Source organism: Saccopteryx bilineata, chromosome 1 (genome assembly GCF_036850765.1).
Source record: "Saccopteryx bilineata isolate mSacBil1 chromosome 1, mSacBil1_pri_phased_curated, whole genome shotgun sequence".
Classification (NCBI taxonomy): Eukaryota; Metazoa; Chordata; class Mammalia; order Chiroptera; family Emballonuridae; genus Saccopteryx; species Saccopteryx bilineata.
The window spans coordinates 336,200,886-336,227,571 of NC_089490.1; the positions used below are offsets into that span (position 1 = coordinate 336,200,886).

The window sequence follows — 26,686 nt, forward strand, 5'->3', positions numbered from 1 at the left end:
AGATCTAGATTCCCAATAAAACACCTACATTTACTAGCTGAGCAATATTAAGCAAATCACTCACCATCTCTGAGCTGTTTATTCATCTGTAAAAGGGAGAGAATAGCAATATCTACCCACATAAGATGGTTATGAGGAGAAAATATAGTAACATATGTGAAAATAGTATGTAAATTATTAATACTGTTAGCATAATCTGGAAAAAGTTGCATATAAACAATTTGAAACCTTACAACCTCCAGATTGTATTAGCTGGTGAGGTGAGGAGGTGGGGGTAGGGGGATATAAACAATATTACTAATCAGCTCTCTGCCATGATCCTAAGGTACTTAGAGAAAGATGAAATAAAATGAAGAAGCAGAATGCTTTTTCTTAGCAAATGATTAAGATTGATCTGACTTTTGTTGTGAGAAGCAGCCCAAAGCCTTTTTCCAGAATCACAGAACTCAAAAAATGTCTTCATGTGATCCTGAAGAGAGAGCGGATGAATTAGCAGGGGGATGGGGCTCAGTCGCTCTTTTCCAGGGTTGTCAAGATAGTGACATACTTTTAAAATCAGATGAAAAGAAATCTTAGGAGTTAGAAAAGAAGGTGGAGAGAGTCACTCAATAAATATTTGCTGATTGATGGATTGATCTTGAAGGCTGCTGAAAGGGTGACCTATATTCAGATGAAAAGGGAGAAGCTTATTGTTAGCAAGGTTCGAAGTAAAATGATGGGAGAAATGAAGGCAGTTCGCTCCTTCAGAAACTGACAATGGCAAGTAGGACTTTTGAGTACAAAGAGGTTTTTAAAGATCCATAGCAAATAAGAATGCCTTAACATAAGGTTCAATTAATTTATTTCTTCAGCCCTGGCCAGTTGGCTCAGCAGTAGAGCATCGACTAGGCATGTAGAAATCCTGGGTTCAATTCCCAGTCAGGATACACAGGAGAAGCAACCATCTGCTTCTCTACTCCTCCCCCTCCTCTCTCTCTCTCTCTCATTCACTGTCTCTCTTCTCCTGCAACCATGGTTTGAATGAGCAAAGTTGTCCCTAGGCACTTGAGGATAGTTCCATTACATCAGCCTTAGGCACTAAAATAACTCAGTTGCCTAGCAATGGAGCTGTGGCTCAGCCAGGCAGAGTATGGCTTGGTAGGGGCTTGCCCGGTGGATCCTGGCCAGGATGCATGTGGCATCTGTCTTTGCCTCCCCACCTCTCAATAAGAAATATATATATATTTCATCAATAACTACTTTTTAAATTTTATTTACAGAGAGAGAGTCAGAGAGAGGGATAGATAGGGATAGACAGATAGGAACGAAGAGAGATGAGAAGCATCAATCATTAGTTTTTTGTTGTGACACCTTAGTTGTTCATTGATTGCTTTCTCATATCTGCCTTGACCATGGGGCTACAGCAGACTGAGTAACCCCTTGCTCAAGCCAGCGACCTTGGGTCCAAGCTGGTGAGCTTTGCTCAAACCAGATGAGCCCATGTTCAAGCTGGCGACCTCGGGGTCTCGAACCTAGGTCCTCCGCATCCCAATCCGATGTTCTATCCACTGCTCCACCGCCTGATCAGGCAATAACTACTTTGTAAATAGGTACTATAGGTGTTGGTCAAATAAGTTTATAAATGGGACAGGCTGTAAGCAGGCAGGGTCATTATAGCCTAAGGCTTAACTTTAAAACGAAGCTTTTCCCCAAACCCTTGACTGTTGCATGATGTGGGGTGGTGCACTCTCATGAGGAATCCCATTATGCCTCAGATAAGTGACTTTATATCAGAGACTTCCTTGTTTGTATATTGGATTAAAGGTTTTGATTTCTACACATAAAAAAGGGCAGAGGAACCCATGCTACGGGAGAGCAGAGAAAGGCAATGTGGAGGAGAGGAGAAGCAGCCAAGATGGCAGAGTGCTGAAGGAGAAGCCAGTTTGTGCAGAGTTTGTGTAGAGAGAAGGAGATGGGGAACAGAGGTGAATAAGGCTGGTGAGGTAGAAACCTTTGATTCTAGGAAACTCGGATAAGTCAGTGGCTTTGGGAGCCCTGAATGGAAAGGGAAGTGTTTTCCCACTGTGTGTATTTTTTGCCCACCAGGTGCAAGCTAGGATTAAATGTAATGGCCCACCAGTTCTTGGTTCTGTTGTTTCATTACCTTCTGTCTGAATCAAATGCAAACCTGCATGGGCCAGGCAGTTGTGATGGTGGCCGTGGCTACTGGCTTTACAATGGGCATTTATTATTATATTATAATAAGTTCTACAACAGGAAAGCAGTTTAGATGAGATCAGGCATGTTCACGGTGGTATGACTGTAGACGGAAAACAGTTTAAAAGATAGTGCCTCATCTAAGCAGGAAGACAATATTTCAGGAAAGATAAAATTCAAGTTCAGGAGCTAGATGAACCCTGAGGAAGACCCCTGTACAGTAAGAAAATGACTGTGCTATATATGACCAGGAAGAAAGATTAGTGCTTTCACATTAGACTTTTCTGAGATAAAACTCTAAATATTCCCATTTCTTTCACCTGCCTTACCAGCACGTGTTCTCTAATTCTGTTCAACACAAAATTAAATTTATGCTGAGCACTTAGTTCCCATCACTAAGTGATGAGAAGGATGAATAAGATGGTCCTAGTTTCATGTTGCTTATGGCTGGGTAATCTTGGAGAATTTGTTTAACTTAGAAACTTGACTTCCTGAATAGTAAAATTAATGTTAAACTGTCCAGCTCTCAAGCCTGACCTGTGGTGATACAGTGGATAAAGCATTGACCTGGCATGCTGAGGTGGCCAGTTCAAAACCTTGGGCTTGCCTGGTCAAGGCACAAACAAGAAGTAACTATGCTTTGTGCTCCTCCACCCCACCCCTTCTCTATCTAAGATCAATAAATAAAATATTTTTTTAAATGTCTGACTCTCAAAATTATTGTAATTATGAAATCAATTTATGATAGTGCCTGGCATGTAGTAGATTCTTAACCAAAAGCAGCAGCAGTAATAGTAGTAATAATTGTTATCGACGTTGGGATGAGAATTATACACAACAGAGCAATGATTTTCAAGGCATTGACCAGAAAAGGCTTCAGACTGTATGGGAAAGACAGCCTTTGGCTGACAGGAATTGGAGCTTCCTACCTTCCCAGATAGGATCTAGATCCATGAAGCCAGGAGCTTGGTTTTGTTTACTACTGCATTCCTAGGACCTAACATAGTACCTGTGACATTCTAGGCATTCCAAAATATTTTTTCTAAATTAATTAGGGTTTTATTATGCATAGATTAAATAAAGACATTCAGGGTAGAGTATATGACGTTAACAAAGATAACAAAGAAAGGAGGTTCTTTATATGAGTTCAGTACATTTACTTGGTTAGAAAACCTTTTAGAAGAAAATAAGTTGGGTCCGTAGCTAAAATGGTAGGATGAGGACAGCTGGTGGATGATCTGGAATGTTCTTTAAGGATAAAGAAAAATTATTTAAAGCTATTTGAGCAGCAAAATTACTGATGAAAACATTGCTTTTAAGAAGATAAATCTGAAAAATATGAAGAATAGACTGATATTGAAAAATGACTAAGGCAGAAATATTTTAAGCAGTTGAATCAATGATTTTAAGAAAGTAATAATAAGAACTTAAAATAAGATATTAGGTGTTGTTAACAAATGTAAAGAATATAAATGAAATGTAAGGCTCCCTTAACAGACCTATAGAGTGGACTGGAGTAAGTGATGGTTATTATTAGGCAAAATGATTAGTTCTGTTTTAGACTTATTGAGACTGGGGTGGTACTAGGGCATGGGTCGGGAATCTTTTTGGCTGAGAGAGCCATGAATTCCACATATTTTAACATGTAATTCCATGAGAGCCACACAACGACCTGTGTACGTTAGGCATTATACAATAAAAATTTGGTGTTGTCCCGGAGGACAGCTGTGATTGGCTCCAGCCACCTGTAACCGTGAACATGAGAGGTAGAAAATGAATGGATTGTAATACACAAGAATGTTTTATATTTTTAATGTTATTACCTTTTTTATTAAAGATTTGTCTGCGAGCCAGATGCAGCCATCAAAAGAGCCACGTCTGGCTAGCGAGCCATAGGTTCCTGACCCCTGTACTAGGGCATGTATTTAGTAAATGAAAGTTAATGAGATGAAAACTCATGTAAAGATGGTATAACAATAGGGGCAGGCCTGGTGAATACTCCTATCTGGCAAGAGGGGGGAAATGGCTATAAATGCTGTGGACAGGGCAGTAGGGAGGAGACCAGCAAGATAACAACCATGTTGCAGAGGAATGGGAAGTTTCAAGTTGCAGTCACTAGTGTCCAATGCTGCGTGGAAACCAAAGAGAATCAAGGAGGAGATCATTGTATTCAAATGAGAAAAAGGTTTTGTTGACTTTTAAGAGCTTTATTATGGTTGTGGAACACAATCAAGATTGCAGGGGTTTGAGGAGAGAAGTTGAGTAGAACAAAATGGATGATATTGATAATCTGCCTAATTCTATAATTGTATTATATACCCAAATGAAAGAGAAAATACTCTTAGCTTATATCATTCTATTTGTGAAGTCTCATCTTATGGTTCAGCACTTGTTTTGTTTTTCTGTTTCTCTAAATCTTCCAGCCATGGGATTTGAGTTCTTGACTTCCTTAGACACTTGGCTTGCAGTTGACCAAGTGGTTTTCATATGGGAGAGAGAAGCTTGATGAGACAGAAACCTTGCATATTATGATATCTTTATAACCATTAATTGATTTTGTTCTTAACACCATTTTCTTCTTCCAAGGAGCATGTTCAAACATATGAAATATTTAAACCCAAAGAACAAAGCAGCCTGCCTCAGGCTGAAGCCAAGTGAAAGCAATAAAACCACCTGTTATTACACCATCCAGCATATGGTGCAAAGCAAGGGAGCAAAACCGGGAAGAAATGTGCTTTTTCCAAATCAGACACAAAGCCAGTTCTTTACTTAAGTGACTATATTTTTCCTTCATTACAGAAGGTTTTAATCAAGACAACTTGCATATATAAAATGACTAAGCTATTTTCCTTGATTTCTTTTGACAGAAATATCACCCCCCAAAATTATCACAATTTTACAGGTAAAAAAGGTACTTAATTTTTTACAAAATGGCTATAATTAAATGAAAAAAGCACACATAGTAATTATCGTCTATGGTCACTTTTTTGGACCCAAAGTTCTGTGAGTTGTACAGTCTTAATAACAACAGCAGAGAAAACAACAAAACCAAAAGAAAATTGTTTAAAAATGGAACAGATTATAGGATACTGATTATTTTTTTTCTATTTAGTTAGAGCAATGATTTAGCAGTTCATTGAGCTCCAAAGTTTGTTTAATTGAGATTAGAAGTTGTAAATTGAAACCAGGTTTTACTTATATACTACATTTAGTTGGACAATAAGAATAGGGTTCTTACAAAAATTAGAATCTTAACTGCAACTATCAATAATTATTTTTATAGTTTGTGAGTGTTTATTAAGAGTAAAAAAATATTATGATTAGCTTCTTGTAAAACTGCATATTTTAAACCAGTTTTGTTATAATTAAATAATATAATAAAATAACCAAATTGCATGCCTTAGATTAAAATCAGGTGCTTTGCACAGCTTAAACATAAAATCTTTTGCTTCTAAGTGTTTAAATGAACAATATTGATGCTTAGACAAATGTGTATCATTTATAACAAAAATGAATTCAGCAGCTTGTAAGTGACAGAACTGGTATTGGAATTCAGGCCTTTTGGATTCCAGAAACTAAATCAAAGTTGGATGAGCTTTCATTTCTATATGATAATTTCTCTTAATATGAAAAGAGGGAACAATTTTAAGTGGTGGAGATAGTCCAGGAGAAACATTAGTTAATAACAGAAAGTGATGTATAGCTTAGTTGTGAGCTGCAATCCTCCAGCCTTGGTCTATTAATGCTCCCAACCTGATTAGAGCTGCCATCTTGGTAGGTTAGCTTTAATTTTTTTAGCACTTGATTGTTTTTCATCTACTCAGCAGGGATGTTTAAAGTCAAATGCAATGAAAAGATGGAGATAATGAACATCTGCCTTCTGCAGTTGTCCTTTCTTTTGGATTACAGTAGAGTAAACTCCCTTAGCTATTTTTTCCCCAGGAGCCTTGAGATCTTTAAGGAGTCAAAGTGGGAATGGTTGTGCTGGCGGTGTCCTTGAGTGCAGCCAAGGAGAGGTATGATACTGCCATAGTTTCCTCCTGAAGGGTAACCACATAGGTTAAGGAGAAGGGGCATGGCAGACATCCATGGACATTAAAGAACTACCAGTCAGTAGCCTTATGGGCTGCTGATTGAGATCTTTGGAATAGAGGTTAGTAGCAAAATCCATAAAATTTGAGCAGGTGCACCTTAATTAAAGTGACAAAGTAAATATGTTTTAAACAGTAGATAGAAACAAAAACCCTGATACTCGAAGGTAGAGCTGGGAGGAACCTCAGAAATCATCTGTCTGCATACAAAAATTGCAACATGATGCCCTGCCCAGGGCTACCAATGTGTTAAAGCACAGAATCAAACTGTAATCCAACTCTCCTGACTCAAAGCCCCGTGGTCTCTCCAGCAGAGCATTCTGAAGTAGTTAATGCTGCCCCTGATCTCTTGGTAGCCCTGTCTCTTTTCAACCTGTTCTGATGAGCACCTGCCCATGAAAACATTCAGTTCATGCCACTTTCTCAGTGAAGCCTTTTCTGACTTCCTCTAGGTGAAATCACCAGTTCCCTCTTCTGTGTTACCTCTGTATCTACTATGGTCTACAGACATCTATCATAGCACTCGTATCACTTTGTTATGTGTTTTCATTCATTTGTCTCTCTCTACTAGACTGAGTCTTTGAGGGCGAGAGCTATATCTCATTCATCTTTGTATCTCCAGGGCTCATCATTCTACCTAACATATAGTAGGTACTCAATACATGTTAAATTGTTTTAATTCTTTATTTAAATTAGAAATTACCAATGCTTGCATGTAAAAAATTTCCTAAGATGAAGGGATCAATTCAAGCCTTATTTTATAGGAACAGGTGGTTAAGTGGTGCCTCACTCTCTTAAAGATGAAAAAGAGTTTAATGACAATTCAATTTTTGGACTTCTCAGGTGACTTGTTTCTAAAGATTCTTCTATAGACCTAGAGTCATTGTGCCAGAAGCTACAGTGGAGCAAAACAAGTATTCTACAACCCTTGCCCTATTGAGATAGTGATGTAAATATGCAATGATAGCAGCTTTAGGGAAGTGTCAATAGCAGAGCAAATTTATAGTCAAGACTGGGCAAGAGATTGCTTAAACGAAAATGCAAGGGTAAGAGGCCAGAAGATTGGGAGGAAATCCAGTTGAGGTAATATTCTGAGTGAAGGCCACATTGATCTGATTTGAGGGAGAAAGCTGATTCCTATCCACAAGACAGCACATTTTAGATGGATTCAAGACAGAAGTGTTCAGGTTAGAAAAGGTTTTGCATAGATTTTGTAAAAGAAAAAGTTTGTTTAAGTGATATTTTATATTGTTGAGGATATTAGCAAGCACTCAATATTTGATCAAATAAATCTTGTGGCCCTTGCAGATTTGGCAAGCCTGAGCTAATTAGAATTTCTCTCAGTGTTTAAGAACTACTACGTGCCAAGCAATTAACAATGTGTAATCTTATTTATTCCTCCTAACAATTTCATAAAGAGAATTGTATAGTGTTATAGCTAAAATTTCTTGATCACTTAAGGTGTGTGCTAAATGTTTCACATAAATTAATCTATCCTCACAATGACCATATTAAGGAAGCACTTGTTAATATATACCATTCTACACATGAGGAAATTAAGGTTTTGCGTGATTAAGGAAATTGCCTACATTTACACATCTCATAAATATTGGGACTAAAATTCAAATTTGGGTCTTTTTTCCCCCTCTGGAATCTGTGTTCTTATCTATTAAGCATATGAGAGTACTTAGAGGAGATCCAAGTGTAAGGAGCCTAAAACATCGTGACATGTTTATTGTCAAAGTTCCTCTAAGAGGAGAGAATGATAAATATTGGCAAGACAGTAAGAAGGATGCAAACTGGCTGTGTGTGTGTGTGTGTGTGTGTGTATGCGTGCGCACATGCACTCTGTATAGTTACCATTCCATTTGAAGATGTCTGTGAAGGTGCAATGAGAGTTCCTAAGAAGAGCTGATATGATCTCAGAGTCAAGTCACTTAAAGGAATGCTGAAAGGCCTGGACCCTGTAGAAACTGCAACCCCATTTGCTAGCAAAGTCTTCTTTGAGAGCGTCAGCAAGTCTTATTTATTGATTCATTGATTTTTCTATTTCCTCATTTGCACAGTCACTGTGCATCTGAGTTATATGCCACAGCCATAGATGAAGCACAGGGACATGGACTGTGTCTTGCTTTGGGAGTGACACGAAGCCTTGGAAACCAGACCCTAGTCTCCACAATCATCACATTTCTCCCAAAGTCCAACAGCAGCTCTGCGGTATGCTGAAACTGACATTCAGATTGTGTCCAGTATTTTCGCCATGAGACTCTTTGCCTTAGACATCTTTGCTGCATCATTTTTACGACATAACTAATTGCTATAAAAATATTTTTTAATAACAAACAAAAGAAGGACATTAAAAGGGACACAATGAAACATTAAAAAATAATAAAAAATTCAAGAGACTTTGTTTGAAATGTATGTAGATTCAGGGCAAAACTACTCAAGTACTGTAACTGATTTTATTTTGTAGATTGTCCATAAGCACTTTTCTTGTTCTATGGCAAATGTGAGTTCAATTATATATGCACCCTCAAAGAGGGCCATGGACCTCTCTTTCTTCTCCCAAGGTGGTATATTTCAAAATAAGACACCAACTCTTGGGAAAAATCATCTGTCATTTGGAAGAAATGCTAACTATTCTAAGACTACCACCACCATATCTACTTGTCACTCTACAGACCATTGGAAGAGCTACCTTTATATACTATATATATATGAGAAGATTTATATATAAAATCTCATTTATAAATGAGAAGATATATATAAATGAGAGTACCCGCAAAAACTTCCTCAGTGGGGAAATGAGAAACCAAACTGACAACTAGCTCAAATACATTAAATCTGCCAAACACGGTTGGTTGAGTCCTCAATGAAAAAATCAAACCAGAGACAAACAAACAAAAAACACCCCAAATCATCAACCAGTTATTTTATCTTTATACTGTAAAATTACCTTCCTGCCAATTAATATACCATGAAAATGTTTGCCACAAAGATGCTTGCGGCAAAGATGTCTGTGGCTAAGATACTACAGCGTAAGTTCCTAGAACAGATTCAGAAACAGGTCCTGTTTATTATATCATAATTACTTATAGTAAAGGCAAAATTAGTACATTATTTATCATGTACTATACTACTAAGGAATCAGATCTGTATACAGAAAGTCCTCAAATAATTTTCATTCAACATCATTTTGTTATAACATTGATATGATGGTATTAACTCTTGTTCATACCAATTAGCCTATGGTAAAATTAGTTTTGTTATAGGCCTTTTTGCTTTAAATTGCAGAATTTCTCATAAACATTAAGTGAAGACTTACTCTATGCAGCAAATAGTAAATGTTAGATCTTGCATGGAGTAACAGCGGGTTCTCATCCACCTCTCTATTTTGTTTATTGGATATCACATGTCTATGAGGCTTTAAAGTGTTGGCATTTGGTGCCCTTTTGAGAACTGTATGTTTCTTTAGAACCGGGATCTTATCCTAAAATCTTTATTTTCTCAGTCCCTGTCACACCATGTAACACATCATGTATGCTCAAAAATTGTTCATTGAGTGGAATTCTATTTAGTCTTAAGCTTCTGTATTCCTGCGTTAGCACTTATTACATGTGATGAGGGATGTATAAAAATTCATTCATCTCAGATTTTAATATGTTGTTAGCTTTAATAAAATTATGAATGTGGCAAAGAACAGAAAAATTTAGAGATATCATTAATCTTAAGATCTTAAAGGGCACTAAAATATGGAATAATTCACATGTGTTATTCATGTAAAACCTCTTTTCAAGAGATAAAAATACATCTCAAAAATCAAACTATATTCTCATTCAGACAGGTGGTTACTATAGCAGTGAAGAAAAAAATGGCAGTTAAATTAACAAAAGACTGTCAGAGAGGAAAAAAAAATAAAGCATTCAAAGTTTATGAAATTCAGTCTTTAAATACTGAGTTTGAATTTGAGTGGGTCACTCTCTTGTCTACTTTCCTATGATGCCAGGAAGGCTTCATGCCCAGATAGTACAGGACAATATGTGGCATTAATTTGATTTTTCTGGCCACCATAGAAACCTACCAGCTGTCACCACAGAAACATTAGGTTCAGAAAAATCACGTGTTTGAAGAGAAACAGATTTTTTGACACTGGGAAATTTTCATCTACTTTATTGACCTCCCATGTCTGCAAAACTGCCATCCCTCTTTCTTTTTAAGCCATAAGGTAGAGAGGACACTAAAGTGATGATCAGGGACAGAGCTGGGGTAACTGAAACACTGACATGCAGCTGTCCAGGCCTCTGACTAGCAGGAGCATTTAGCATTCCCAGGGTGCCTAGATACCAGGGGGAGTATTACTGGTCAAGAACAGCAAAACATTATATTTGACAGAACTTTTAGGAAGAGAACTTTGTGAATAGGAAGATATAAAGTGATAAACTGATGGGGGCAGGGAGAGTGAGACTTCCCAGCAAGTTGAGACAATAAATTGTCTGTAAAACCTTAGATGATGGAGGTTTTTTATTTTGTTTTGTTATGAATACAGAAAATTATAGCTACAAGGGAACTACTGCTCATACTTCTTGGCTCTTTAAAACTTAATAAGCAGCCATTTCCTTATATAAATGTGGAAAAGGTATTTAAATAATATTGTGTTGATGTACTCGTCTGAAGAGTCACTAAATTTTCATGAATATCTTAAATGGAGGTATTCTTAGTTCTTCTTTCTATCTTAGCCTTTCCTCCAAGATCTCTTTGCCAAGGACAATTGTAGGATTTCTTGTCTTAGGGATCCTTAGGCAGAATATAGATCATGTTCTCCCAGTGATGGGAAAATGGACTCTAAGACCTCTTCAGTGTTTTTTCTGAACTCCCACACTGACCTCTCTAGAAATGTGATACCATGTTTTAATGTTCCTCAATTAAAGGTTAAGATATTCCTTCACCTATGCTACAAACCTTTCACAGCTTTGTAATTTTACTAAATTCTGTTGTAGTAATGACATGCTTTCTTTTAAAAGTAAGGTTACATTGAAACCCAGATAGCACAGTCCTTTCATATGAAAACATTCCAGATACTACTACTGAATTAGGCAAATGATGTTACTTTCTTGGGTTAAAAAACCAGAAGACCCATGAAGTAAATATCAGCCTGAGACAAACAGGGAACTTCCAAATACTAATTAGGATAAGTATATATAATGCTTCTAGGATCTAAAAGTCAGCATATATGATCATAGAAATGTTAAGCAAATATTTCTGTAGACCACAACTATGCAACATATGCCACTAAAATATCATATATTTGTCTTTTAATCTCTTCTTAATGATTTATTTCACCCTGAACCTTTAGACTTGATTATCAGAAGCTTGTCTGCTTCTCTTTAAATTAGTTTGTTTGTTTGTTTGTTTGTTTGTTTTTCTCCTTCCCAGTTTGCTGAGCTTCGATGATGGGAAAGGGCTTCACTCAAGAAAAACACTGAAGCAAAGAAAGGCTTTATGGAGCCCTACAAAGAGAACTAAAGACATTACATGAATTCTACCTTCTCTTTCTGCCCTCCTTCTAGTAATTCAACAAAGTTATAAAGACAAAAAGAATTAATATGAAAACACACAAGAACAGGGAATTTGAGTTTCATTTTGTATTTTTACACGTGAAGAACAAAAACTCCCATAAAGCTGCTAAAGTTTCTAACCTTATGGCTGAGTAGTATTCCATAGTGTATATGTGCCACATCTTCTTTATCCAGTCTTCTATTGAAGGGCTTTTTGGTTGTTTCCATGTCTTGGCCACTGTGAACAGTGCTGCAATGAACACGGGGCTACATGTGTCTTTACGTATCAATGTTTCTGAGGTTTTGGGGTATATACCCAGTAGAGGGATTGCTGGGTCATAAGGTAGTTCTATTTGCAGCTTTTTGAGGAACCACCATACTTTCCTCCATAATGGTTGTACTACTTTACATTCCCACCAACAGTGAATGAGGGTTCCTTTTTCTTCACAGCCTCTCCAACATTTGCTACTACCCGTCTTGTTGATAATAGCTAATCTAACAGGGGTGAGGTGGTATCTCATTGTAGTTTTGATTTGCATTTCTCTAATAACTAATGAGGCTGAGCATCTTTTCATATATCTGTTGGCCATTTGTATCTCTTCCTGGGAGAAGTGTCTGTTCATGTCCTCTTCCCATTTTTTTAATATAAATGATGACATCAGATCATTTACAGCAAAATGGTGGGATCTTTATAACATTATACGGAGTGAAATAAGTAAATCAGAAAAAAACAAGAACTACATGATTCCATACATTGGTGGAACATAAAAACGAGACTAAGAGACATGGACAAGAGTGTGGTGGTTACCAGGGGTGGGGGGAGGGAGGACATGGGAGGGAGGGAGAGAGAGAGTTAGGGGGAGGGGGAGGGGCACAGAGAACTAGATAGAGGGTGGCGGAGGACAATCTGACTTTGGGCGAGGGGTATGCAACATAATTTAATGACAAAATAACCTAGACATGTTTTCTTTGAATATATGTACCCTGATTTATTAATGTCATCCCATTACCATTAATAAAAATTTATTTAAAAAAAAATTATAAACTTGAAAAAAAAAAAAGTTTCTAACCTCATGAAGCCCTCTTCTAGGAGTCATTAAGTTGCTGAAGCCCAGAAAATCAAATTTGGTTCAGAGCCATTTGATAATGTAGTTACACAATAAAATGTGATTCACCAATTAGCTCATGGAATTAGAATATCAAAAACATGCTCTAAGTGGCTGGTGGACACACATAAATAGTCTATTATCTTTCTTTGTATTTGCTGATTATAGTAATAATTATACCTTCCGTTAAGGTTGCTACATCCCAAATTTAATGGAAGAGAATTCACAAATACTCATGTTTAAGTCAGATAAATAAATTAAGTACTTAGTCACTCATTCACTCTTTTTCTTTTTTTCTTCTTCATTAATTCTTTCTTTCTAGGCTCTCTGTTAGGCTATCTAATCCTTGCCTCCATAGGAGGCAATCTGCAAAAAATTGTGTTTTAATTCTTCTAAAGAAGGGAAAGTCAACTGAAGTTAATACCCTTTTGTAGTTGAAAATTAGTCTTTCTGGATGATTCCTAAATGTTACTGAGTTACGTAGAAGAAAATAGAAACTAACAATTTGAGATTTTTTTTTTTTCTCAGAAGTTTTGCCTGGCTCAAAATGACTGTGATAGATAAGAATGGAAATTGAATTTTGTTGGATTATTTTAAAGCAGTTCTTAATATATTCTGCATGCACATCTGTTGAAATCAAAGCATATGTTATATGTTGTCTGGCTATATTTAAAATGTATTTCTCTCTGTGAGTTCACATAAATTCAAAGGCTGGTTGGTTGTTTAAAACAGTGTTTCCCTAAGAATTTGCCCTTTTCTTATTGCAACTGAAGTACATGGGCATGGTGACATAGTCCAGGGTTTCCTAATAAATATAATGAGAAGATAATAGGGATGCATTGCCTGAGCTTGAGCCAATAAAGAAACAGGCACTTGTTATCTGACATGGTCATTTGTAATGATATTTTACATAAAAAAATGACATCAGTTATGCTGCACTTAAAACTGATGTTTGGGATCATATTTTTGTGTTTATTCATAGTCATTTTAAAATATATTAGGAAAAATCCCTTATAACTGTAACATTGTTGCTAAATGGTTTATTTGTGGTAAATTCACAGTGTATATTTTGTATTATTCTTTCTCCCCCAAAATATTATAAAATATTACAAACTTTATGCAATAAGCTTTGATTTTTGTTTTTGGTAGAGTGTCACTTATCTATTTTAGAATAGTTTAAATTATATTTTATTTGGATAAGAACATATAATCACAAACATTAAGAAAGTATGGCTTATTCATAACCAGAATGAAACAACTGCAAATGTTATTTAAAATGAAGCCGTATCCATCTCAATATGTATTTAATCGTTTTATTTCTTTTTTTTTCTATTTACAGGTCAATGGGACAGAAATTGAATATGAGTTTGAAGAAATTACTTTGGAGAGGGTAAGAAAAATTCAGTAATCCAAAGCTCTAACCTTGCTTTCCTCATTCCGCATCCTAATGGATTGTCTTGTGAAATTATGCAATTGTTTATTATACCCTGGAAGTTTCCAATGGGGCTCACAATGAGAATATTAATAAAATTCTTGCAGCAGAAGGCATGGAGACAAATAGAGCAAATAAGCAGAACATTCAGTATATAGACTTCATTGCCAGGATTTGGAGAGATGAATGAGAAAAACAGAAATGTTCAGTAAAGAAGTACAGTATTTTTTTCCTATTGTTTTTATTATTAATGTTTTGCCATATACTTTAGATACATAACAAAATATTTTCATTTATATGACATTACTACTATCTTTATAACTACCATTACCTTGCATTTTTAAGTTTAAAAAAAGTGATAAATTTTAAAAGCATCCCTATAAAGAAAAACAAAACAAAACCCAGCAACCCTGCAAATCTCTAAATATATGCTGTTAGGGCCTTGTCAATGCTTTGACTAATTAGGAAAATTCTGTGCAAGACAACTGTAGTATGTGAAGAGAGAGTCTTCACATACCAAACAGTAAGAGAAAGGTCAAAGAGCATCTACCAAAAAATAAAAAATAAAATAAAAGACTGAAAGGCATTAACATGCCTGACCAGGTGGTGACACAATGGAAAGAGCTTCTACTTGGGACACTGAGGACCTAGATTCAAAACCCTGAGGTCACTGGCTTGAGCATGGGATCATAGATATGACTCCATGGTTGCTGGCTTGAGCCCAAAGTTGCTGGCTTGAGCCCAAGGTCTGTGGCTTGAGCAAGGGGTCACTGGCTCAGCTGGAGCCCCCTGGTCAAGGCGCATATGAGAAGCAATCAATGAACAGCTAAGTGCCTGAACTACAAGTTGATGCTTCTCATCTCTCTCCCTCCCTTTTTGTCTGTCCCTATCTGTCTGTCTGTCTCTCTCTCTCTCTCTTTCTCTCTCTCTCTCTCTTGCTTGTTAGCTTTAAAAAAAAGTCATTAACATGATATTATTCAAAAAAGAAAGAGCCAGTAACATATGGAAACCTGTTCAACTTTATTAATAAAGAAAGAAAGCAATGATACTAAATAGTTTTTATCTATCCAATTGGCAGAAAATTAAAAAGGAAGGTTAATATTTATTGCTATTGAGTGGGCTTGGCAATTGGTGCAATCAAAAACAAGCAATTTTTTATTGTATCCATAACATTGAAATCAAGAACCAGATATTGTAGTTATTAAATTATACAAATATATAAAAATATCCATATTGTTATTTGTAATAGTGAAGAATTAAAAAGATGTGTTTAATATGTTATTATATATCCAGATGATAGGAAATTATAATAAATTATATTATAATAGTATTCTTAAAATAATTATAAGGTAGAGATGTAAGTAGACTATATATATTTTTTATGAGAGACAGAGAGAGGAGAGAAATGAGAAGGAACAACCTATAGTTGCTTCACTTTAGTTATTCATTGATTGCTTCTCATATGTGCCTTGATGGGGGTGGGAGGTGCTCAAGCCTAGCCAGGGACCCCTTGCTCATACCAATGACCTTGGGCTTCAAACCAGCAACCATGTTATCATGTCAATGATCCTGTGCTCAAGCTGGTGACTCTGCATTCAAGCCAACAAGCCTACACTCAAGCTGGTGACCTCAGGATTCTAAACCAGGGACCTCAACATTCCAGGTCAACACTCTATCTACTGTGCCACCACTGGTCAAGCTAAAAATCAAGTTTTAAAATGGTATTTAAAATGTATTCCAATGACCACAAACAATGGTATACATGCAGAATATACATTTATAAATATAACAAAAACCCTAAAAGGATACACACCAAAATGTTAAAAGTAGTTCATTCTTGTTGAGGATTTTTGGGTGATTTTCTGCTTTACCTTTTTAGTTATATTTATTTCCTAAACTTTCTATAACAAACATAATTTATATTTATAATAAGAAATATAAATGAAAGTATATGTTCTATGCTATCATTCAAGTATGAATTTGCACTCTAGACCTACAAATGAATAAATTTTTTCTTTTGATTCTTTTACATTCCTGAATCAGGGAATTGATCATTCTCAACCTTTTATTGAGTGTGAGTAGTTTTAAATGGAAATTTACATTGAAAATTAAGTGTTTGATAGATGGGTATTTTGAAACTTCCATTATGAACTCTGATAAAACTTTAATGGCATGCTAAATGGAGAAATTGAAGCTTATGGAAAATTAGCCCAAATGAAAGAAAATGAACATATCTCTTCTTCTAAACTACTAATCTTCTCTCCAGAACTGGCAATATAATTTGTGGGGCACAGTACAAAATGAAAATGTGGTACTGTGGTTTTAAAAAAGTGAGACTTCAAAGATGGCAACAGCAGAGCATTAAACCAAGCATGGGCCCTTCTCCACGTGGGGCCTGCTTACACAGAGCTTAACCTCCTGAGACCAACCCTTCTCTCTCCCCGTCCTTCATTCTTACCAGCATCCTGAGCACATAACCATTTAGTTACCCTCTTTTTATACAACAAAAAATAATAGAATCTAATGTTGGTGTGAGCTAACAACATTCAGTAGGAGTGTGGAAACTGTGTGTTCTAGTCTGGGTTCTGACACTTACTTGCTTCTTCATCTAGCACGTCATTTCATCTCCCTCACTCCCAGCCCTAGGGTCTCTGATTATACTCTGAATCTCATCATTACCATTCATTGTACCCCTCTTCCAAAACCTCTGTTAAGCAGCATCTTCTCTGAGCAGCACCTCCTCTTTGTGTTTACCATTTATTCTAATACCTCCCCTCCAAAAATTCTTCAACCCCACCCCATTGGGACCTTGAAATTTTGTTCTTCATTATGCCCTCCCTTTCTACCTAACTTAGAATTTATTCCAATTCTCCTTCTCATACACTCAACAGTTTTCCTCCTCTCTCTCCTTTTTTGTGTGTGTCCCTCCAACAACCTCATCTCTGGTTAATCTGCTGTGGTTAAACACCTTCCTGCTTACTCCATGCCAGCACCTGAGCAGCTGACCCTGGCTACAGAAGCCCTCACTCATCTCACTTTAAAATGATAACTATTGATTTCAAATGAACTCTGAAAGCATCCTAGCAATTCTTACTCATTTCTTTAGGAAAATTACTTTCTCATTCTCTAGGACAACAATTTTACATCTTATTTGTGCTTGACAGATTGCTAACACCCCTCCCCCATCCTCAGGCTCAGCTGTATATGTCCTAGAGAAAATCCAAGCACTCAAACAAAAACCACTTTCCTTTCCCACCACCAGGTCTGCTGGTGTGCTCTCCCTGTTACAGTGGAGAAATTTTCCCTGCTCATTTCCAAAGTCAGCTTTTCACATGTGACCTGAACTCTGTAATATATCCATTTCAGGACTTAGCCTCCGCAGTTTCCTCCTCTCTCTCTTGCAATATCAGTTTCTCTCTCACCTTCTCCTGGATGAATTTAATACAGACATGATATAATATACTGCTCACAAAAATTAGAGGATATTTCAAAATGAAGATGAAATGATAAAATATCCCCTAATTTTTGTGAGCAGTACATTTCTCATCTTAAAAAACAAACAAAAACCTCCCTTGACCCAAAGTTCTCCTCCTGTTATTGCTTATGATTCTATTTTGCTTTACTAAATAACTAGAAAATTATCTATTATAATTAACTTTATTACCTTGTTTTCTCATTTTAATCTGTTTCATTTGGTATCTCCACAATTGTCCTAAAACCATCCCTATCGAAGTCACAAGTTCCAGCTTGCTAAGTAAAAGTATCAGTTCTCAGTTTTAAGTGATTTCTCAGCAGCATTTGATGCAGCTGTCACTGCCTCCTTCCTCAAAGGTGTTAGTTCCTCGAACAAACACTCTTCTGTTTATTCAACACCTTGTTGGTGCTCACTTTTACTCTCCTTGCTGGCTCCAGCTCTAAATGGTGGAGCACCGCAGAACTCCAGTGCCCAGACCTCACTCACTCCCTATCCCCTAAGTGAGCTCATCCAGACGCATGGCTTTAAGTACCACCTCCCAACGGGTGGTTCTCAAATCTGAAGTCATGGCCTCCCCTGCACTCCAAATGTGGACAGCTAACTAAGTTGGCATATCTGGTGTGTTCCCAATAGAATTTTGATTTCCCTGCACTCCCTACCCTCAGGGCCAAAGCTGCTTCTAGCCTAATATTCTTCATTTTAACTGTCATTTTTCTTATTATTTAGGCCAAAAAAAAATCATCTAGGCATCTTGCTTAATTGTGCATTTTCCTCTCAGCATCCAGGGTAAGCCCTATTATAAAAATACATTTCACTATTATCTTGCCACCTGTTCTGCAGAATCCTGTTCCAAAACAATATCATGCCATGCCTGGACTACTATAATAGCTTCCACTTTTGCCCATATTTCTTTCCAAAGTAGCCAGAGTAATTTTTTTTAAAATATAAAGCAGATCATACCACTTTTATTCTTAAAACCCTCCAAGCAATGACAATTACACTCTTCATCCACAAGGCCTAGTATGACCCCTACTTCTCTCTCAAACATTATGCCCTCACTACCAACTCCTTGACTATATTTTACTTGAGCTACACTAAATTTCTTATCATTTCTAAAATATATATTTTTCCACCTCTAGTCTTTTCTATCCGTTGTCCTATCTGCCTGGACAAAATCCTCAGATCTTTCCATGACTTGGTCTTTTCAATATTTAAATATCTACTCAACTGTCTCCTTCTCAGAAAATTCTCCCTTTTGTGCCCCATTTGAATTAGTACTGGCCTCCCATCACATTTCCCTTTCCATAGCTTTATCTTTTCATTGCATTTACCAATATCTGAAATATATATTATTTATGTATTTATTATTTATAATGTTTACATTTAGCCCCCCTAAATATATACTATATTTAATGATATACTTACTTCTATATTCACCCCCCCCCCCCCAACAGTACCTGGAATGAATGTAGTGTACATTAAGTGAATATTGGCTCACAAATGGCTTGTGCCTGTTCCTTACCTCTGTGAGTGCAGCAGAGTAGAGACACGTGGCCTGCTTTTAAACCCTGGCTCTATCTCTTACTGGTGGAGTTACTTAGAGCTGAATACTTAGCCTTTCTGTGCCTCATTTTCCACTTGGCAATCACTTCTAGGGCCCTTGTGAAGATTCAATGAGTTCATATAAAGCATTAGAATAGCAGGCATGCTGTCATTCTGAACATTTTCTTTGTATTAACACGGTAGCTTTCAGACAAGTGTTATTTGTCTGAATCATAAAAGAAGCCTATTAAAAACATAGCTTCGGCCTGACCTGTGGTGGCGCAGTGGATAAAGCGTCGACCTGGAAATGCTGAGGTCACCGGTTCGAAACCCTGGGCTTGCCTGGTCAAGGCACATATGGGAGTTGATGCTTCCAGCTCCTCCCCACGTTCTCTCTCTGTCTCTCTCACCTCTCTCTCTCCTTCTCTGTCTCCCTCTCTCCCTTTCTCTCTCCTCTCTAAAATGAATAAATAAAATTAAAAAAAAAAACCTTTAAAAAAAAAAAACAAAACAAAAAAACATAGCTTCCCAGTCTCAGTGAACACTTTACATTAACCTAGCAATGACTTCTTTTACAATAGCTTTTCTTCTTTTGTTTTAAGTTACTTTGTTTGATGTCAGATGTCATTGCAATATGCATTTATAGTTTATACTTTTTCTACATTTAATCACTATAGCATCTAATTTAGTAGTAACCTTATCACATTTTGTAACATCACTATGAGGTGGATATTCCTAGCTTTCTTTTATATATTAAGATACTGAGGCTCAGAAATTAAATCACTTGTCTATAGTGATAATGTTAGTAGGGGATGGAGCTAGTTTTCAGCCCCATGCATGCCCACAACACTAGCGCCTAAATCATTGCCTCTGAGTCAGACTGCCATCAGAATTCAGCTCAAGTGTCATTTCCTCCAAGAAGTTTTTCTTGACTTCCCCTCTTGGGTAAGGTGCCCTTTAGAATATTAACACACGTAGAAAACTTCTAACATTAAATGATGAATACAATCTGTTTTTTCCACTGACCTATGAATTGCTTGATGGAAGGAATTTTATTATAGTGTTCTTTATATTACCATGATGACATAAAAACAAAAAAGAAAGCCACTGGGCAATTCAAGGACAAGTGGATGACTCCTCTATGTCAGCATTTTTCAATGCATTGGCCACTTGGTGCACATGGCAAATCCCACAAATGTTTTATGTACCTTTATTTGACGAGCACTTACTGGACAAAGGCACTGGTCACAGTCCTTGTTTCATAGCCTTTCACAGTCTGTAGGGGACATAGAAAAGTAAATAGGCAGAAACCACTAAGAAGAACAGAGTGCTGAGGATACCTAGTTCAGAATAGAATACTTTCCTGAGGCATTACACCGGAGCTGGCTTATGAAAGGTGAAAGGAAGCTAGACAGCTATAGAAAAGAGAGTGGAGGAAAGCAGCCTCTCAGACAGGGAACAGCAGGTGCAAATGTTCAAGGGCCCATGGAAAAGTAATATGCTCAAGGACCTGCAGGTAATTCAGAGTGACTGCATCAAGTTAGGAGGTAGGACTCGGACAGAGAGACCAGGCTAGAGATATAGAGAATGCTGAGAACACGGATGCTCTTTGGATAACAAAGAGAAGGGTTCAATTTTACCATGAAGACAAGGGATAGCCTTTGAAGAATTTAAGCAGAAAAGTGACAGTCATATTTTTGTTTCAAAAAGATCACTTTGGCTGCAATATTTGGTATGTATTTTGTGAATTTAGGACATGATGCAGACATGCCATTTAAGACATATAATTAATGGCTAAATTCTGCAAGTGGTGATGTAGGAGAAGATAATTGAAAGTATCTTAAGAATGTTAAGAGAATAAACTCTGATGGTTGGTAGAATGGGAAAATGCCAGAGAGAACAAAGGAGTCAATGAAGCCTGGACTATACTCCGACAAATTCCTTTCATTAACATAGTCTGGGCCTCTCAGAGATGCACAACTGGGATCTCTCAAGACTTTCTGACACCTTGGGCTCTTATGATATTAAAGATGAAGTCCATGCCTCTGAGTGATTGATCTATTTAGTATCCATGTATGAAGTTACTAGGTTTATGTACCTCCAATATGATTTATATCAACAGAAGCCAGTTGACCCAGCATGGAGAATAGATTCATCATGCCTTCATAATCCTGACCAACATGCATGACTACAATTTAGCAAAGAGGTTGAAGAGACTAACTATCTGCCACCTCCTCCAATGCTTGCCCCCATCCTCCAAAACAAAAAGAACATTTGGAGTGCTTTCCTGACAGCTGCAGAATGGATGGCCATGTGAAACTATTTGAATGCTCTGTCTGACAAGTCAAGGATATTCTTTTACAATAAAAAAAAAATCGGCCCTGGCCGGTTGGCTCAGTGGTAGAGCGTTGGCCTGGCGTGCAGAAGTCCCGGGTTCGATTCCTGGCCAGGGCACATAGGAGAAGCACCCATCTGCTTCTCCACCCCTCCCCCTCTCCTTCCTCTCTGTCTCTCTCTTCCCCTCCTGCAGCCGAGGCTCCATTGGAGCAAAGATGACCCGGGCGCTGGGGATGGCTCCTTGGCCTCTGCCCCAGGCGCTAGAGTGGCTCTGGTCACAACAGAGCGATGCCCCGGAGGGGCAGAGCATCGCCCCCTGGTGGGCAGAGCGTCACCCCCGGTGGGAGTGCCGGGTGGATCCCGGTCGGGCGCATGTGAGAGTCTGTCTGACTGTCTCTCCCCGTTTCCAGCTTCAGAAAAATACAAAAAAAAAAAAAAGAAAAAAAAATTAAAGATCTTAGCCATCTTCCCAAATATAAATTATTGAATGCTGTTACTTATTATTTAACCCATGAAACAAACAGATTTATATAGTGTGTCCGTAAAGTCACGGTGCACTTTTGACTGGTCACAGGAAAGTAACAAAAGATGATAGAAATGTGAAATCTGCACCAAGTAAAAGGAAAACCTTCCCAGTTTCTGTAGGATGATGTGGCAGCATGTGCACATGTGCAGATGATGACGTAACACCATAGATACAGCAGAGCAGCCCATGGCCATGCCAGTCAAGATGTGGATGGTACAGAGGAAAGTTCAGTGTGTTCTGTGGCTCGCTAAATTCAAATCTGTGACCAAAGTGCAACGTGAATATCACCGCATTTATAACAAAGCACCACCACATAGGAATAACATTACTTGGTGGGATAAGCAGTTGAAGAAAACCGGCAGTTTGGTGGAGAAACCCCGTTCTGGTAGGCCATCAGTCAGTGATAAGTCTGTAGAGGCTATACGGGATAGCTACCTAAGGAGCCCTAAAAAGTCTGTGCATGAGCCCACATCGAACTGCACTGAATAGGTATGAAACTGGGGGAGTTTTCTTTTTATTTGGTGCAGATTTCACATTTCTATTGTCTTTTGTTGCTTTCCTGTGACTGGTCAAAAGTGCATCACGACTTTACGGACACACTGTACAGTAGAGGAAAGTGACTGATTTATCACACCCTGAAAATTCCTATAGATGAATCAAGTCTGGGGTATAAGGTGGGTGATGTGGGCATTTTGAAAACAGTATTTGTGAACTCCCAGGTAAGAAGTGTCTCATTAAAGCCGTCTACTGACATAGGCTCCATATTCACCCCGATATCAAGTTAATTAGCACGTCATTGAGTATCTGAATCACTTAAACCCAATTTGTTTCTCTTACATTACGGAATTTTCATGAAGATAAAAACTTAAATGCAAATGAAATTAAATGTGTATTACTTTAAATAAGGTAAAAGCTTTGGGTTTCTAAATGTTTTAATTTTTTTCCAAGGTGTTTTAGCCATTTTTAATTATCAGGAATAAAATGTGAGTCCCAGTGATATTTGATTTGGTTTCAGCATTTATATAGTCAGCTATAGCAAATCTCATTCTCCTTTAGTTAACTAATTTTTAAATGTAGATAAGTTTCTTAAATAAATTCTAAATTTCATGCATTCTTATCATTGTATATTTGAAGTGTTTGAAATATGTTCATATATATATGTGTGTGTGTGTGTGTGTATGTGTGTTAAGATACTATCCAAACATAAGTGTATATTTAGAAAAAAACAAAAGTTTTATTTAATATGTATGACTTTTGATCAGAGTTTTATTGGCTTGGTCGAAGGTATTATAAGATTTATGAAACAAACATAGGTTATATAAGCTGTGGAAATAAACACGTTTTTTGAACTCAGACAAACCTTATTTTGAATCTAGGATCATCCACTTCCTGTGTGACCTTGCGTAAGTCATTTAACCTATTAAAGCCTACTATAAGTTTTTTCTATAATAAATAGAATATTAATATATTTTATAGCATTGTTTGTGAAAAATACTATATGTAAAATGCCTAAAAGTTTACGAAACATCATAGATACTCAATATTATTAATTATAAAGTACATACACTTACATCCACACATTTACCCCATCGCCATTATTTTTAACATGTCATCGTTAGTGTAACTGTGGGCTATGACTGTAGGTAAGGCTAAGTCAAATGGCAAGTGTGTGTGTGTGTGTGTGTCTGTCTGTCTGTCTGTGTGTGTAAAGGAAGAGTGGCAGGAACTATATTTGTACTAAATGATAACCTTACTGAGTAATCTCCAAAATGTATTTATACCTAATTATCAATGTATTTTTGAGCATGTAGAGTATTAATTAAATCTGCCCTTGAGTTTGCAGCTACAGCCCCTTCTAGAATAACCTAGGGCTACCATAGCTCTGTGTTTTCTTCTTTGTTCATTCACATCAATGTAGTTCCAAGCTAGACAAGCAGTTACAGTATGATTTGTTTTAAATAGCTTTAGGCTATGATATTTGCTTTAGATACTCTGATACCTCTTTAAAATATTCTATTCTAGTGATCCCTCATTTCTAATCTCTACATGTAATATTATGAGCAGCTATCGTTTTGTCTGGACATTAGAATTAGCCTGAAGAACATCTTCCTTCTTTAGGGAAACTTCTTCTCCCTCTATTTCAACCATGTAGTTCTGGGAAAGACCATCTGTCACAACACCTACGGTCACACAGTTGATTGTTCTAGGGCTACTGATAGGAATTACCTGATGAGCTAGTAAAAACTAACACTGATCCTGATCCCTACTACATGCATCAGACCCTCAGGGGGTAGAGCATGGGAAATCTTTATTTTAAAACATTTCTTAGTGACTTGATGCATAGTTCAGTGGCTGACACCTGAGCCAAAATGAGCTAATCAGAGTACTCCTCTGAGAGAGCCAGAGAAATGAGATAAAAAATACAGAGAGGGAACTAGAAGTACCTCTTTCCTATCATGATTGTCCTAAAGACCCAACCAGATACCATTGTCTTTCTAATGGCTTCATGAGCCTTCCCTGAAATTCTTCTTACCCAGACCACTTCAAATCAAACATTGTAACTTGCCAGCAAGAAGACTTACACAAATGTATCTTGCTGTTGTATTTTAGCTATATGCTGAGTTGTTAAGTCATGTCCTAGGTTCTCAAAATAAATGTTGCCTTGCTTTCATCTTCTAGCTTTCTAAATTCTAATCTTGTCTCTCACCACTAAGGTAAGGTCATAAAGCAAAGTTCTCCAGTAGAATAGTGTTGGCAGGTTGCAGTAAACTTTAGTGCCCCAAAGCTTATACATACCATCTCCTTTAAAGTAATCCATTACTATGTTCCAACTCCCCCCAAAAAAAGAGCAATAAAAAAGTGTCAAGTAAAGAGAATGGCTAGTGACAGGTCTATGAATTTAGGTCTCTACTGTCTGTAAACCTTTATGATTTGAGCACCAACAATTCTTGCACACATGAAAAGTTCTTTTCAGTATTACCATTGAATCCACATATCGGGGAAAAAATAGACTGTTAGAAATATGGTTTGCAGACACTCAGGGGGTCATTCATCTAACTTTTCTTTATTTGTAAGCATCAAAGTCACAGGATTGAGGAGTGCTTAGTAAACATACCTCAAAAAGCTGATTTAGATAAATCAGCACAAAATGCATTTTGCTGAGATTCAGCTGCTGACTCCAACCTTCTCCATTTTTTTATATAAGCTCCCAGCTGAGTTATCTTCCTTCCTTCACCTCACAAACCCTCGGTATTAACTAGTGCTCTCTTCTGGTTCATCACTCTAAGCCTTCGTCACCTAACATACTGTAAGCCGGCTCTGTATATTCCTCTATAAACCTCTTGTTATGCTGTTGCCCACATCTTCTTTGACATGCACTTAATTATTAATAATGGTACTTCTAAAACTAACTGTTTTTAGGCAAAATATACAATAAAAAGATTTTCAGAGAAATGACCTTATCATTCCCAAGTTGAATGATCTAGGCAGAGTAGACCTCTTTCCATGACTTGTTATTGAGAAGTCATGGATGGTCAAGAAGGTTTGGCAACAAAAGCTCTAACTCCGGGTCCTGAGAGTTTAGGATCATAATGCAGGTACTGGATCCTGAGACTATGGGGACATAAAGACCCAAGGAGCAATGCAGAACAGAGCCCAGTAATCATACCTGAGTCACTAAATATATATTAGCTTTTGAGAAATAGTAAAAGCAGGGGATTTTGTTACTTAACAACTGAAGAAAGCATGACTGTATAGATATGTTTTTCTGTAGCTCCACTGTCTACATAACATAAAATGTAACCTCAGTCTTTCTTAGTGCTTATTTTCCCTAATCACTTCATCCATCTCAGAATTACCCCACAGTGCTGCGTCCCTACGCTGTGACAAGTGCACCTACACATTGTTTGATCATGTCTCCTCCCAAGTAACTGCTGCAACATCCATGACCCCCTCAGAGTTGTCCCTTCCATTCTCTCAGTTTCTGCTGTACTATTCCAATGTAGTGGGTGTTTGTTCTCTACCCATTTCATTGTTTTCACCCCTTCTGCTTTGCTAACAGGGCTTTTTAGTTCAGATATTTACCTTCACCCACAAAATCCATGTGGTTTGATGGAAGTGTAGGTGACTCAGAACTCCAATGGGTGGCTCATTATTGATTAGGCCAATTAACATAATTTACTCCTTTGGCCTCCATCATCAGTGACTGTGCAACCTGATCCACTACAATCAGAATGACTTCCATGACTCTAAGTTAGAATTTTGAGGCAGAAACCCACCCTCTTCTGTGGGCATGAAGTGAGGAAGACTACATGCTGATAGCGGTAGCTTAAAGCCATTTTATGACCAAAAGAGGATTATAGATTTAGCATAAAGTAACATTTTAGATGGCAGAGTAAATAAACGGGATAATCTTGACAATTTCTCA

General features: G+C 37.3%; 1 protein-coding gene across 13 annotated transcripts in view; it reads left to right on the top strand.

Annotated features, from left to right (window-relative positions):
* The window catches only part of DLG2 (discs large MAGUK scaffold protein 2), a 2,196,962-nt gene that overhangs the window by 1,478,750 nt on the left and 691,526 nt on the right, over positions 1 to 26,686 (top strand). For all 13 annotated transcript variants that reach the window (XM_066248982.1, XM_066248991.1, XM_066249001.1 and 10 more), the window contains one exon: positions 14,288 to 14,338. In XM_066248982.1, the coding sequence (XP_066105079.1) occupies positions 14,288 to 14,338 (51 nt within the window). The remainder of the gene's footprint in view (positions 1 to 14,287; positions 14,339 to 26,686) is intronic.